The sequence below is a fragment of the Quercus lobata genome, chromosome 6 (assembly GCF_001633185.2).
Source record: "Quercus lobata isolate SW786 chromosome 6, ValleyOak3.0 Primary Assembly, whole genome shotgun sequence".
NCBI classification, from domain to species: domain Eukaryota; kingdom Viridiplantae; phylum Streptophyta; class Magnoliopsida; order Fagales; family Fagaceae; genus Quercus; species Quercus lobata.
Window position 1 is genome coordinate 43,045,988 of NC_044909.1, and position 14,057 is coordinate 43,060,044.

Consider the following 14,057-nt stretch of genomic DNA (forward strand, 5'->3'; position numbering starts at 1 on the left):
GCAGACGTGTGTCCAATTTTGGACAAGTGTTTGTATTCTAAAGTATTCAATGAAACTGACCACTAGACAGAAGCCTCTCCCTTCTATCTTGTATATATATTTAAAAAAAAAAAAAAATCATTACACTTTATTATACTCATCAATTAACTCGTAAGTTATGTCTGATTTTTATTTTAAATTTCGGTTTCTTGGAAAAAAAAGAAGTATGAAATGTTGTTATTGGTGAAACGTGAAATGGAATTTAAAGGGAGAAAATATTTTTATTCTAATTTCTTCTTTCCTTTTTTTTCTTCTTTCAATCTTTCAAATAAACCAAAAGAAAAAAATTGAAAAAGAAAAAACAAAAAAAAGCTTTTACAAAAATTAAAATAATATTAAAAAACTTATGAAACTTTCTTTTTCTTAATTACTCCCCTTCCATTTGAGGAACAAAGTTTCTCTCCAAACTAGTTTGGAGAGAAACTGTTCAAACTTCTCCTATATCTCTTTTTTTTTGTGAATTTTGAAAATCTAACCGTTGAATTTCATGTTCCTTATGTTCTTAATATGCATATCAAATTTTGTTCAAATTGAATATTGTTTACTATTCGATCAATAAACTTATTTTTTATACACCATTTTAGATCATAAAAATTTGAAATTTTAATATTTGTTTGATGAGATAGTAATTGATTTTTGCTCTTATTGAAATTTTACATACATGAACAATATAATAAGAATGTGCAATCTAATTGTTAAATTTTCAAAATTCATACTCAATATAGAGATATATAAAGAGTTTGTAGAGTTTCTCTCTAAACTAGTTTTATTCCCATATGAGAGAGTATATTTTGAAGAGAGAGGAAAAGTACGGACTATGGAGATAACGTAAATGGTGGTGTTAAACTCAATTTGAGTTTTGAGTCATCTCAAATGACTAGCAGGTTGTGTCAATTCATTATGTTGCCACCTAGTGGTTTGCTGGAGTCGTAGTTTAAACTTTTTCCACGGAAAAGTGTGTACACTGGTAAAGACAAAGTTGCCTACAGACTCCCACCAAAACTGTGATTGAACAGAGTATTCTCACCAAAACTGTGATTGAACATTTGTACTCCACTTACACCCAATCAAATTAAAGATTCAACACAAGTTTATGGTAGATACATCTAACGAGCACCTAATTCGAAATTCCATTAATACATTAAGCAAGCAACTAAACAAATTAAGATAACCAGTCACAAGCGTATCGAAACATCAAATTCGTTGAGAAGAATCAACCACAAGAAAGGAAAGAAACAAATTGAAAAAACTTTTAGTAGTTCATCCCATCTGCTATGCAGAACATATACCTATAATTTTGTTCCATACACATACGCGGTTCAGAAGATTATATTATACATGTTATCACATCCTTCTATAAACCAGGTTATACAGACCCACTAACAAACTTGGACAGCTATTGCCACTGCTACAATATTTATACAAAAAGACCAGGGAATACAGAGCATATTTTAGCCTAGTCCTATAAAAACTATAGGCCATAGCAACTGTTTGCCATTGCTCCAACCACAACAACAGTTGTGCGAACATCACTTTGTTCCCATCATCCTATCCAGCTTGAAAGTTTGTCCAGCCCTTTCTTTTCATGTGCTATGGTTTCTTTCTTACTCTTTTGATCCATCTGCAACAAAAAACTCATTGTTAACACCCTGGCAACAGCCAGCCACATTCTCCTTACTATTCTAAGTGATATATTCTCCATGAGGAATAATCATTGCTTCTGCTGAGACTATCTTGACAGCAGCTGCTGTTTTTAACAATTCTGAGAAACCATTATATGGGAAGCCAGTTCAAGTTGATATCTATTTCAGCCACCTCCACTTTAAGCTCGGTGAGGAATTCCTTGATTGGCTCCCATAACTTGGCCCTCTCTTTGTCACATACCACAAGCATTAACTGCCCAAGATCTATTGTTGAATCTGGCAATGGATTACGCAAACTCAAGCAACCTTTCATATTGAGAACTTTTAAATTACACAACTCACCAATGTGTTTTGGCAACTTGCTAATGTTTAGGCAGTCAGATATGTCAAGAATGCGTAATTTACTGAGGCCTCTGATTGACTCTGGCAACTCTGACAAATCAGTACAAGACCTAAACCTTAGCACTTCTAAATTCACTAGCTTTCCAATTCCTTCAGGTAGTGCTGCCAACTTATGACAATTGGTGATGCTGAGTTTTCTTAGGTGGAAAATATCACACAGCCCAATAGGCAATTCCACCAAATCAATGCAATAGTCAATGCTTATCTCTATTAGATTTGGTAATGCATTTGAAACCTGGATAGTACAGTTCTCAAAAGCCTTACCAATATTACACATAAACAAGGATATTTTCTTCAAACTCTTCAATGGTACATGGGTCTTGCAAAGGGAAGAAATTGAAACCTTCTCTAATCTTATTCTCTTTAAATTGAGAAGAGACCCGAGTAGTTGAATATTGCTTATTTCGGCATGAAAGAAACCATAATTAGCAACTATCAAAACCTTGAGTTCATCCATTTTCTCCACAAATTTAGGTAAGGTGTAATTCTTTGTTTGAAAATTCAGAACTAGAACCTCAACTTTGGATGCTTGAATGTTGCACCAACTCGATGAGAACAATTCATCTGCAAAAAGAATGGTATACGGTGTGACAGACCATCAATATTATGTAGGTTACATATTTTATATGTTTGTATCTTTGATAGAGAGAAAATGTGCCAACCAGTTGATATAGATAATAAGCGAGCATTAATGAGTTGTTGTTTTTGTTCCGTCCACCACTTTGGTAGTTTGTTTTCACTTATGTTCATAATCAGCCTTGCCCTTTGTTCTATAGGTTCCTGACTGCTCTCATGCATGGCAAGCTCTCTAAGAATATCATGCTGCGTGACGAAGTCTTCATTGTAATAGCTCTTGACCTCACTCGCATCTTTTCTGGTGAATGGGCAAACTTTAAAGTTTAGAATATAGTCAAGTTTTTCAGTCTTCACATATGAAAAATATATGTTCCATTATTTTCCAACAAAATTAAGAATATAATGACACAACCAAGGGAAACAACACCATTAGTTTTTATCTACCATAATTGAATTCAAATGTTTGCTAGCCAAGCAGCAAAAAGGTATAGACTAATAAAAGTTGAAATTCCCCTCTTGTCTGAGGTAGAGTAGTTGGAACACCTGATTGTTTCTAGATTGGTATAAGTTTCCTTCTTTATAGCTTCTTTAGTAATCAACTGTCATATCTATGGTATGAAAAATCATAAATATGCCATCGACATGTCAAACAACCTATAATAACATATTATCAGTTGCCATCAAAAGTTAATTAAGTCATAAGACATGATAAAATATTTTGTGCCTTAGGCCAGGTATAGAGTTGTGGCATAATACAACCAGCAACTAGCAGTAATTATCTGAAGTATCACACAACAAGTAAATCATATTATTGAAATAAAAAGCCAGCATACCTTGCCATGACAAGATTAGCCAAATTCCGAGTAGTGAGTTCTCGCAAATTGGCAATGGCAAGGATGCCATCTTCGTCTAATTCATATAATTCTGCCCACATATCTATGAGGGCAGCAGCATGGATCCTTTGGTCTTCAGGAAATGAACCTAGGTCCATGAAACAGTCTTTGATGACCTTGTCATCTTGAAATTCTAGGCTTTTTTGAAGTTGACCAAGCAGCTCAGTATCAGAACTGCAAAAAAATTGACCACCAGACCATTTCGTTAGTCTACAGTGCCATTCCTCTTCAGACCGTCCACACAGTGAGCTTCCAATCACTTTAAGAGCCAGTGGGAGCCCCCCACAGCCTTTTACTATCTGCAATTCAAGGAACCAAATAAACTTAGTTATTATTTGGAGGTTATATGGGTAATATTGGCCAAGGCTTTAATTATCTAAACCGCACTAATTATCCAGAAATTTGAAAGCATGTTTTGTGTGAGAAATTTTTTCCCCTTTCATATATATATATATATATATATATATATTGACGATGTACCTTTTTGATATCTTCTTCAGGAATGTTAGAGCACCCATCTTGCAGGGATGCTGAGTGACGAAAAAGAGTCATTGCATCGTTGTTATTTAGTGGGTTTAAGTTATATCTAAATTTAAATCTTGGAAATGCAGTTCTTGAAGTAACCATAATCTTGTAATTTGGAATCTTAAACCCAAACTTTTCAGGAAGGGATTCTGATCCAGGCCAGACATCATCCAGGATTAACAATATAGGATCAGATCCAATATCTTCCAGCAGTTGTTGCAGTTGTTCAATTGCATCTTCATCACTTTGAATTTCAAACTTTGGCTGCAAACCCTTACGACTAAGTAGGATTTGTACAATGACCTTCACGTTGGGAGTTTTTGAAACGTTGACAAAGAGAATATTTTCCTTAAATATGCCTATACAAACACAATGAAGTTAGAAAACTGCTATGGAGACACATTTCATATCTCATAACATTACACACAGAAACACAGATAATGGTCAAGTCATATGAACAGAATTTCCAATCCCAATCCCAATCCCAGCAAAGGGTAAAGTGGACAAAAGCAATTTGTGAGAAAAGCCACTAATTATGAAGATATATATATATATATATATATATATATTTGGGTATTTTAAGCATCTTCTAACATGACCTGTCAATTACTTCATATATATTAGAATAGTGGAAAAGAATACATGGACTTGACCCTAGTTACTTTATTGTCATCCATTGCCAACTCTAAGATTTTGGGACTAAGCCTTGGTTGCTTTTGTAAAATTTCTTTTCTTATACTATTTTTCTCCGAAGTATGAAATATGCCAAAAATACTGCTATGGCGATTGAAAGGGTCAAAACAAAAGAATGAAAATAATTAGCCACGACGTACCACATATTACCTAATGAGACATTTTTTTTTGTTTTTTTATCAAACAGAAGTTCAATTGCCCATTACTCCAATTCCAATTATAGCCAAACATATAATATTCAATCAGTAGATTCATATCAGAATTCAAAAATGAAATTCTATATGTATTTTGTTGTTGGTACTCCCTAGCGGTTTACCATGAAAATGACTTGCATACTAGCACCATAATAACTTCAACAAAATGTGAAACATACTTCTTCCTTAAACAATTGACAATTATAAAAGTAAAATTACACAAACACAAAAATAGAGTGAGAGTCAGAGAGATGGGAATACCCTTAATTTCTTTATCCTGACAGAGCATTTTCACCAAGGTGGTTTTCCCACATCCTCCTGGAGCAGTCAATAGAAGCAGCTTCACCTCCTCCTTCAACAGCAGCGCCTTCAACTCCTTTATTGACATATCCAACCCAACTGTTAAATCTTGGGGTCCAGAAACCCCGCCCGACCCCCTTGGTGTCTCCACGCCCCTGAACGAATCCATTTTCTTGTTTATACTGTTCACCGTTTCTAAAGTCCTCAACCCATTCCTTGTGCACAGTGCATTCAAATCAACCTGACAGAACCTGAGGATTTCTTTGTCTAACTCTTCAAGTTTGGAAGAGTATTGGACTTTGAAAACGTAGTTCCACCACCGGATTTTCAAGCACTTGCTAACCAGCTTCGCTCCCTCTTCCATTTGTTCCAACAATCTCTTTGTTTCCCTTTCTGGGAGTTCAAGTTGTTCGCTTAATCGTTTTATTTCATCGACCGTAGGCACCAAACGATCTAACGTGGATGCGAGGCGTTTAAGAATGGGTTTGAACATACGGGCTTTGCTTACCACATCCGTAACTGTGTTATGTAACACTGTAAAGCCCTCTCCAAATGCTGCCCCAAGAGCAGCCCCTGCAACGTCCAAAGGCATAACTTCGCTTTCTTTTTTTGTTTATTTTTTTTTCCAAACAAATGAAAGAGCGCAACACGGCACAAGTAAACTAAACTTGCAGTGCAGCCTGAAAATTACAAAGCCAAAATAAACAATAATATACTACAAAAAACTATAAAACATTGTAACTCTGATGAGGAAGCGAAACAGAAAATACAAAGTACGTATAAGTAAGCCCTTCAATTTCTTCTCAGTTTCTTTGTGCTCATAAGGAAACGGAACAGGAAATACAAAGTAAAAGTAAACCCTTCAATTTAACCCCTCAATTTCTTCTCACATTTTCTTTATGCTTCTTTCGCGGAAAAGAAAGAGAATTAAAAAGCATTAAAATTTAAAAGACAAAAATAAAAATAAAGCAATCAATGTCTCCCGCGAACCAGGTTGGAAGTTTCCGAGTCTCAGCGCATTGACTGACACCGTTGACTGTGGAAACTCCTTTGCATTACAGTATGTTCATTTTTTTCTTTGTCATGGAATAGGATTAGCGAGTTGACAAAAATGGGCTAGGCCCAAACAAAGGCCGTGGACGAGAAAGTGGGTTAAGTGTTTGGTTGGGCCACTCTTTTCTCAAAATCCAGTTTCAATTTTCGACCGCCAATTTGCTCGCTTAGCCAAATTCACCGATCCTCTCCTCTGCTTCAATACTACTTCACGTCCCCGGCGAGCAGCACTTTAAGAGGGTAAGAAAGTTCATGCCTCACGCCAAAAGCGTCCCAGTTCAAACATAAGTGGAATAATGTTCTTATGATATGTGCAATTTCTCCAAATCTTTCTGAATTAATTTCTTGGGTTGTTTGTGATATATGACTATTCCTTTTTTCCCTTATAAGACTTGGTGCTGCTACCTTTTCTTGTGTTCCTGTTGATAATTGATTGGTTGCACAAATTACTGGAGAGTATAAATTTTTTTGAAGTTCTTGTTTTCTCAACAGTTATCTAGAGGTGTGCTTGAAGAACTCAAGCAAGCATCAGCATTCTTTCTTGACAATTGTCCTTGCTTGCATTAAGTAGCTTCTGTTTTCACTTTATTTAGTATCATTACAGTTTTTGTTAAAACTGTTGTGTCTTGCTTCTATTAAATACTTTTCAGCTATGGAAGCCTGGCATGTATTCCACCTGGGATTTTACACTAAACTTTAAGGGTGCCTTCAAAATCTTGGTTGCTATCCCAAGATTTCCACTTCGAGAACTTGGGTGTCAAAATGCTTATTAATTTTTCCATGAACATTTCATCTCTATGACTGCACTGCAAATATAACACAGCTCCTTTATGGCTAAAACGCACTGCCACACCATCGTATGCAAGTACACCCTATAATCCGGCTTTGATGGACTTCCATTTTCCAGTTTCCGCAAGGAGATAATAATTGATGACGATATTAATCTTTTATTCATCAAGGCCTTGGGTGAGGCCAGTTGATAGAACCATCTTTAAACTCTTTGATTATCTCTTCTCTGTATTCTGGCTTTTGAGCCCCAGAATGGACTGCATTATGCAACTTGCTAACATGATTTCTCGTTTGTACAAATATAATGTTCTGCCCCAAGTTCTATCATAATTTAACAGGTCTGTAACAAATCGCTTGAATTTTAGCTAGTTCACATTGAACTGCTCTATAGCCTCTAAAAGATAGTTCTCCTGTCTTTACAAGAAGCTTGCTGTAATCTTGATTTATCTCTTGGATGCGAAATTTTTTGACTTTCTCCTTAAAATGTAGAGGAAAATAGAAGCACCTGGCAATCAGAAGTGACTCTATCAGAATTCCAGATTGATTTAGCTTTCTATTTTGTGTCTATTTGCTAGGCTTGTTGGTAAGAAACTGTAATATTATGAAGATGAACGGCTCATGAATTATGATGAAGCTTTCAGAATGTTGCTTCATTAATTTAAAAGGTGTTTGTTTACAAATAAACCTAAAATAAGAAATTTAAATTATTATAACTAACAGTGAAATAAGTTCATACAATATTTGAAAAAAATTTAAATAAAAAAAATGAATATATACTTTAAAAAAATGTACCTCATAACTCGGCTTTGTAATCTCCAGAAATCATCAATGAAGTGTGCCGTTACAACCATAAACCCTTGCTTTTTGTTTTGTGAAGTCCACATATCAATGGAAATAGCAATTCTACTCTAATTCTTTTCTATTTCATGCATTGATTTTTCCCTTTCATGATCATAGATGCTCATAATGTCCTTCTTGATTGTGTTCCTACAAATCATCTTGAAAAATGGTTGAAGAGAAGTTGAATATCTTCTAAAGCCAATGTGATCAACTATAGAAAGGTGATACTCATGCAAGATGATCATACGTGCGAGTTTTTTTCTTGATTCATCTTGATCAAAATGATAAGCATTCACACCTGCCATTGAGTCCACGTTATGTTGATCCCTCACCAAAATTTTTTGTTTCATATCCTTAATGTCCTTATAACAATCTCTGAATTACCTTTGAAAGAGGATAGGTGAAAGCTCGTTTCAATGGTAAACTGCACTGCTCTTCTTGCTGCTACACAATAGAAGGTTCTCAAAGTGCTACTTGAGAAGCCAATTCAAGTTGATATCTTTCTTAGCCACCTCAATGTTAAGCTTGGTGAGGATGTCCTTGATAGGCTCCCATAACTTGGCCCTCTCTTCGTCACATACCACAATCATTAATTGCTTGAGATCTATTGTTGATTCCGGTAATGGATTACATAATCTCAAGCACCCTTTCATGTTAAGCACTTTTAAATTACACAACTCACCAATGTATTTTGGCAACTTGCTAATGCTTAGGCAATCAGATATGTCAAGAACACTTAACTTATGGAGGCTTCTAATTGACTCTGGCAACTCTAACAAATCAGTACAAGACCTAATCCTTAGCACTTCTAAATTCACCAGCTTTCCAATACCTTTAGGTAGTATAGACAACTTATGACAGTTGGTGATGCAAAGTTTTTTTAGGTGGACAATGTCACACAACCCAACAGGTAGTTCTACTAGATCATTGCAATAGTCAATGTTTATCTCTTTTAGATTTGGCAATGCATATGAACCCTGGATAGTACAATTCTCAAAAGCGGTACCAATATTGCACATAAATAATGATATTTTTCTTAAACTCTTCAATGGTGCAAGGGTCTTGCAAAGGGAAGAAATTGAAATCTTCTCCAACCTAATTCTCTTTAAATTGGGTAGAGACCAGAGCAGTTGAAAATTTTTTATTTCAGCATGAAAGAAACCACGATTACTGACTATCAAAACCTTGAGTTCATTTGCTTTCTCCACAAATTCAGGTAAGGTGTAATTCTTTGTTTGAAAATTTAGAACTAAAACCTCAACTTTAGGTGCTTGAATGTTGCACCAACTCCCCAAGAATGATTCATCTGCAAAAAATACATTGTATACATCAAAAAAATTCTTCAGGGAGGCCAAGCTAAATATAAAATAAACCCAAAGAAAAACCTACACACACAAAATATGTTTGTAATATTATTTAATAAATGCTATTTTCTTACATATAACAAAGTATATCTAACATTAATAAAAACTAAAAGATTTTTAATTCCTAACCATGAAATCAACATTTATTGTTTCTTCTAAAAGGAAAAAAAAAAAAAAAAATCATAACTCTAATTTTCTAAATGAAAAATAATAAAAATAAAGAATGTTTTTATTAAAAAGATTTACTTATATATTTCTAGGATATACTATTATGGTATAAGAGTATAGAGCATTAATAATATATAAACTTCTTCTATTTTTATGAAATACATTAAATACACTTTAAATTAATGAGTTATTCATGGTATAAGAGTAATTAGAGGAAACAAAAATGATGTTTTTGTCATCTAAATAAATGTGTTACATGTCTTTAGTAAAAATCCATACGCGCACAGCGCGCCGGGGGGGGGGGGATTTATTTAATTTATATCTAAAGATGGATTTTTTTACCAAACGTATAAGAGGGAGGATGGATTTTTCAAAAGTCAAGGGGCTTAAGCCCCCTAACCCCCCCTCTCTCTGCCCCTGATTGAATATGATGTGATCAGCACTCAATATTATGTAGGTTACATAATGTGTATGTGTGTGTATTTGGGAGAGAGAAAATGTGCCAACCAGTTGAGATGGATAATAAGCGTGCATTGATGGGTTGTTGCTTCTGTTCCATCCACCACTTTGGTAGATTGGTTCCACTTATGTTCATAATTAGTCTTTTCCTTTGTCCTATAGGCTCCTGGCTACTTTGATGCAGAGCAAGCTCTCTAAGAATATTATGTTGTGTGACAAAGTCTTCATTGTAATAGCTCTTGACCTCACTTGCATCTTTCCTGGTGAATGGGCAAATTAGAAGCTTAGAAAAATATTTAAAAAAAATCATTTTTCACAAACACACACACATATATCCAACAAAATTAAGAATATAATTACAGGAAGTTATAGACTAACAAAAGTTAAAATCCCTCTCTTTTCCTGGGCAGAGTAATTGACATCTCTTCTTGTTTCTAGTTTGGTTTAAGTTTCTTTCTTTCTAGCTCTTTGTTGTAATCATATTTCACATCAATGAAATAAAAAGTCCAAATTCAGCGCGGACAGGTCAAATAAACTATAATAACAAATTATCAATTGCCATCAAAAGTTAATTAAGCCATAAAGGGTCATAAATAGCTAGCGTACCTTGTCATCTCAAGGTTAGCCAGATTTCGAATGGTGAGTTCTTGCAAATTGGCAATCGCGTGGATGCCATCTTCATCTAGTTCATATAATTCTGCCCACATATCAATAAGGATAGCAGCAGGGATCCTTTGTTCTGCATAAAATGAACCAAGGTCCATGAAGCACTCTTTGATAATGATCTTGTCATCTGGAAATTCTAGGCTTTTTTGAAGATGAGGAAGCAACTCAGTATCAGAATTGAAAAAAAAATGACCATCAGACCATTTCAAAAGTCTACTGTGCCATACAACTGCATGTTGCCCACACAGTGAGCCACCAATCATTTTCAGGACCAATGGAAACCCCCCACAACCTCTTACTATCTGCAATGCAAGGAACAAAATAAACTCAATTACTGTTCAAAATTCAACAAGGGTAATTTTTTCCAAGATTTAAATTATCTAAACGACATTAATTATTAAGAAATATGAAAACAGTGTGTGTGACAAAATTTTCCCCCTTTTTTGTAGTCTCATTTTGGAAAGTTGGGTTATTGGAAACAAAACAAGCAAGCTTAAAAGTATGTATAAGTAGGAATAATGACTTTGGCAAAGTACATTTGGTATTATGTATGTCCCATGAAAAAATGTATATCTTCTGACATATATATCACAGATTCACCAAGTACCTTTTTTATATCTTCTTCTGGAATATAAGAGCTCTCATCTTGTAGGAATGCTGAGTGACAAAAAAGAGTCATTGCATCCACATCATTTAGTTGTTTCAAGTTATACGTATGTTTAAATCTTGGAAATGCAGTTCTTGAAGTAACCAAAATCTTGTAGTTTGGAATATTAAACTTAAACTTTTCAAAAAGGAGTTCTGATCCAAGCCAGACATCATCCAGGATCAACAATATAGGATTAGGTCCAATATGACTCAACATTTGTGGTAGCTGGCAGATTGCATCTTCTTCACTTTGAATTTGATACTTAGGCTGATAACCCTTATAACTAAATAGGTTTTGTACAATGACCTTCACATTGGGAGTTTTAGAAACATTGACAAAGAGAATATTGTTCGCAAACATGCCTGTATATCCAAAAACAATGTAGTTAGAAAACAGCCTTGGAGGCACATTTCATGTCTCATAACATTACACAAAAAAACTCACATAATGACCAAATCATGAACAAAATTCCCAATCCCAATCACGGGAAAGGGTGAGAAGTGAGCCCAAAAATTTTTGTGAGAATCAACACAATTATAAAGATATGAGATAATGAGAATTGCTTCTTTTTTTTTAATCATCTCTTAAAATGACATGTTAATTAAGGAGGTGATAGAGAATATGACGTTGGACAGAATAGAAAGATGGAAAAGAGTACAAGTGGTCAATCATACTTAGTTTTTTAACAATTCATAGACAACCACCAAAATTTGGGAATAAGGCTTAGTTATTGTTGTCATACTTCTTTTCATTTACTCTTTATCTAAGGAAATAATTAAAGTTTTGAATTCTGTTCCGAAGACTATTCCTGATTGACAATTGGAACGGAATATTTCGGTATCAATGTGTTTCGGTGCACCGTTTCAGGACTACGCGCTAGATATATACACACACATATATACATAATTTATATATTTATAACTTTATATTTCATTATATTCAATTGGCCAAAACAAATTTTAAAATATGATATGGGAATAAAATAAGTCAAATGATGTCAATGTTTAAAAAAATCTAACACAATCCGGAATATCCCAGAATAGGCAAGAATTTAGAGACCGGAATAACGGGAATTTGTTTGTAACACCAAAATGGAATATTTCGGCTGGAATAGAATGGAATTTAAAACATTGGAAATAATTCCAAAAGATAAAATATGCCAAAAACATTGCTTCAAGTGTTGAAAGGGCCAAAATAAAAGAATGAACATGATTTGCCATGGCCACAACTTGTTGGGAAAAACTAACCACTTCTTAGTGGGACCAAAGTCTCCCTCAGTAGTGTCAACCAGGTGTGTAGTTACTAACAAAACGGAACTAGATGTTAGCCACAGGCCCACAGCAGATACCGACGCTAAACTAGAAAAATACACAATTTGATTCTAAGAGACAAATTATCAAACACATAAAAGGCATAAACAATGCTCGTAAGATTTACATGGTTCTAAATGAAGCCTACATCCAGTTGAGCTCCGACAATCCACTATACAGTTTTTGGGGTTTGATTTGGTGAGGGGCTTGATTTTGGTTTCTTGGTTGTTCAACCGTAGGAAACATTACAACACCATTGCCATTGTCTTCACCCAATCTCACCTCCCATTTAAAAACTAAGGCCGGTAATATAACCAACGAAACACTTAGATTTACATAATTTATACTATCATTACATTTATTTTAGATTTACATAATTTATAGTTTTTCAACTTATTATATTACCTCTATCTCAATTCCTTCTCCAAAAAAAAAAAAAAAAAACCTCTATCTCTATTAATTAAATATTACCAAATTTGTTTTCTTTGCTAAATTTACTTGTGATTACTACAATAATTAAAAGTGATTTTTTTTATTTAATCAAAATTATTTCTACTTGAAGGATTATTATACAATTTTTTTTTCATGCTTATTCATGTTGTACTATTTTCTATTAACTTTATAATATCATGTAAATTTATTTGAAAGTATGTTTCTATTGTTTTAGATATTTCTACAAATTTAGATATTTTTACAAATTTACAAATTTGAAAGTATGTTTCAATTTATACAATTTTTTTAGATATTTCTACTTGAAGGAATATTTACAAATTTAATATAAAAATTAATTATGACTTCATCACGGTTCAATCTTGAATTGACCTTAAGAACCTTGAATTTCTCTATTTTCCAATTCTTTGAATGATCTGAGTTTGAAAATCATGCCATGAACTGTCTTAGCATGCCTTACACTATTCCCTAAACAACAGCCTTGGAGTGCTTTTGATGTGTACTCTCACTCATTATTAGTACAGTGACACTTCAATGGTTTCTATGTCTCTCTAATTAACCATAGCTTGAAATTGTTGAAATGGCTGAAACACTTGGGTCTTTTCTCTTCAACAAATTCCCCACATCTTCCTTGATGCATCATCAGTAGATGAGACAAAATATCTATTGGCACCCAAAAACTCCACCTCAATGGGACCACAAACATCAAAGTAGACTAATTCCAAATGATTAGATTTCTTTTGTGAGGATATAGCAAAAGAAACTTTATGTTGTTTACCCAAAAGACAAAGATTACAAGGGTTTAGTGTTTTACCCTTAGAAAAGGAATAAGATACTTCTTTGCTAAAATTTGAAACCCTTTATCGCTTATGTGAGTCAACCATTTATACCTCAAGTTTGATGATTCATCTTTCACAACATATAATACATCTCTACACACCTTCACTAGTGCCTTGTAGAAAGTGTGACAAAGCTTGCCTTTAGCCACCATAAATGACCCCTGGTTAAGTTTACATTTTCCATTACTGAAGTAATTGTCATAGC

At 34.1% G+C, this 14,057-nt stretch overlaps 1 protein-coding gene across 7 annotated transcripts in view; it reads right to left on the reverse strand.

Annotated features, from left to right (window-relative positions):
• Positions 1-1,254: 1,254 nt before the first annotated feature.
• Positions 1,255-14,057, reverse strand: part of LOC115994892 (probable disease resistance protein At5g66900) — a 51,313-nt gene continuing 38,510 nt past the window's right edge. For 3 of the 7 annotated variants that reach the window (XR_004093280.1, XR_004093279.1, XR_004093278.1), the window contains exons 3-7: positions 11,212-11,615; positions 10,545-10,906; positions 9,987-10,198; positions 7,900-9,253; positions 7,286-7,612 (exon numbers count right to left, since the gene is read on the reverse strand). Coding sequence is in view for 4 of the 7 variants with exons in the window: in XM_031119220.1 (XP_030975080.1) it covers positions 1,813-2,648; positions 2,747-2,958; positions 3,494-3,852; positions 4,034-4,437; positions 5,227-5,857 (2,442 nt within the window). In the remaining 3 variants the exon portion in view is untranslated. Of the gene's footprint in view, positions 2,649-2,746; positions 2,959-3,493; positions 3,853-4,033; positions 4,438-5,226; positions 7,613-7,899; positions 9,254-9,986; positions 10,199-10,544; positions 10,907-11,211; positions 11,616-14,057 lie in introns of those variants that run through there. The other 4 variants (XM_031119220.1, XM_031119222.1, XM_031119219.1 and 1 more) reach the window with 4 other exon arrangements.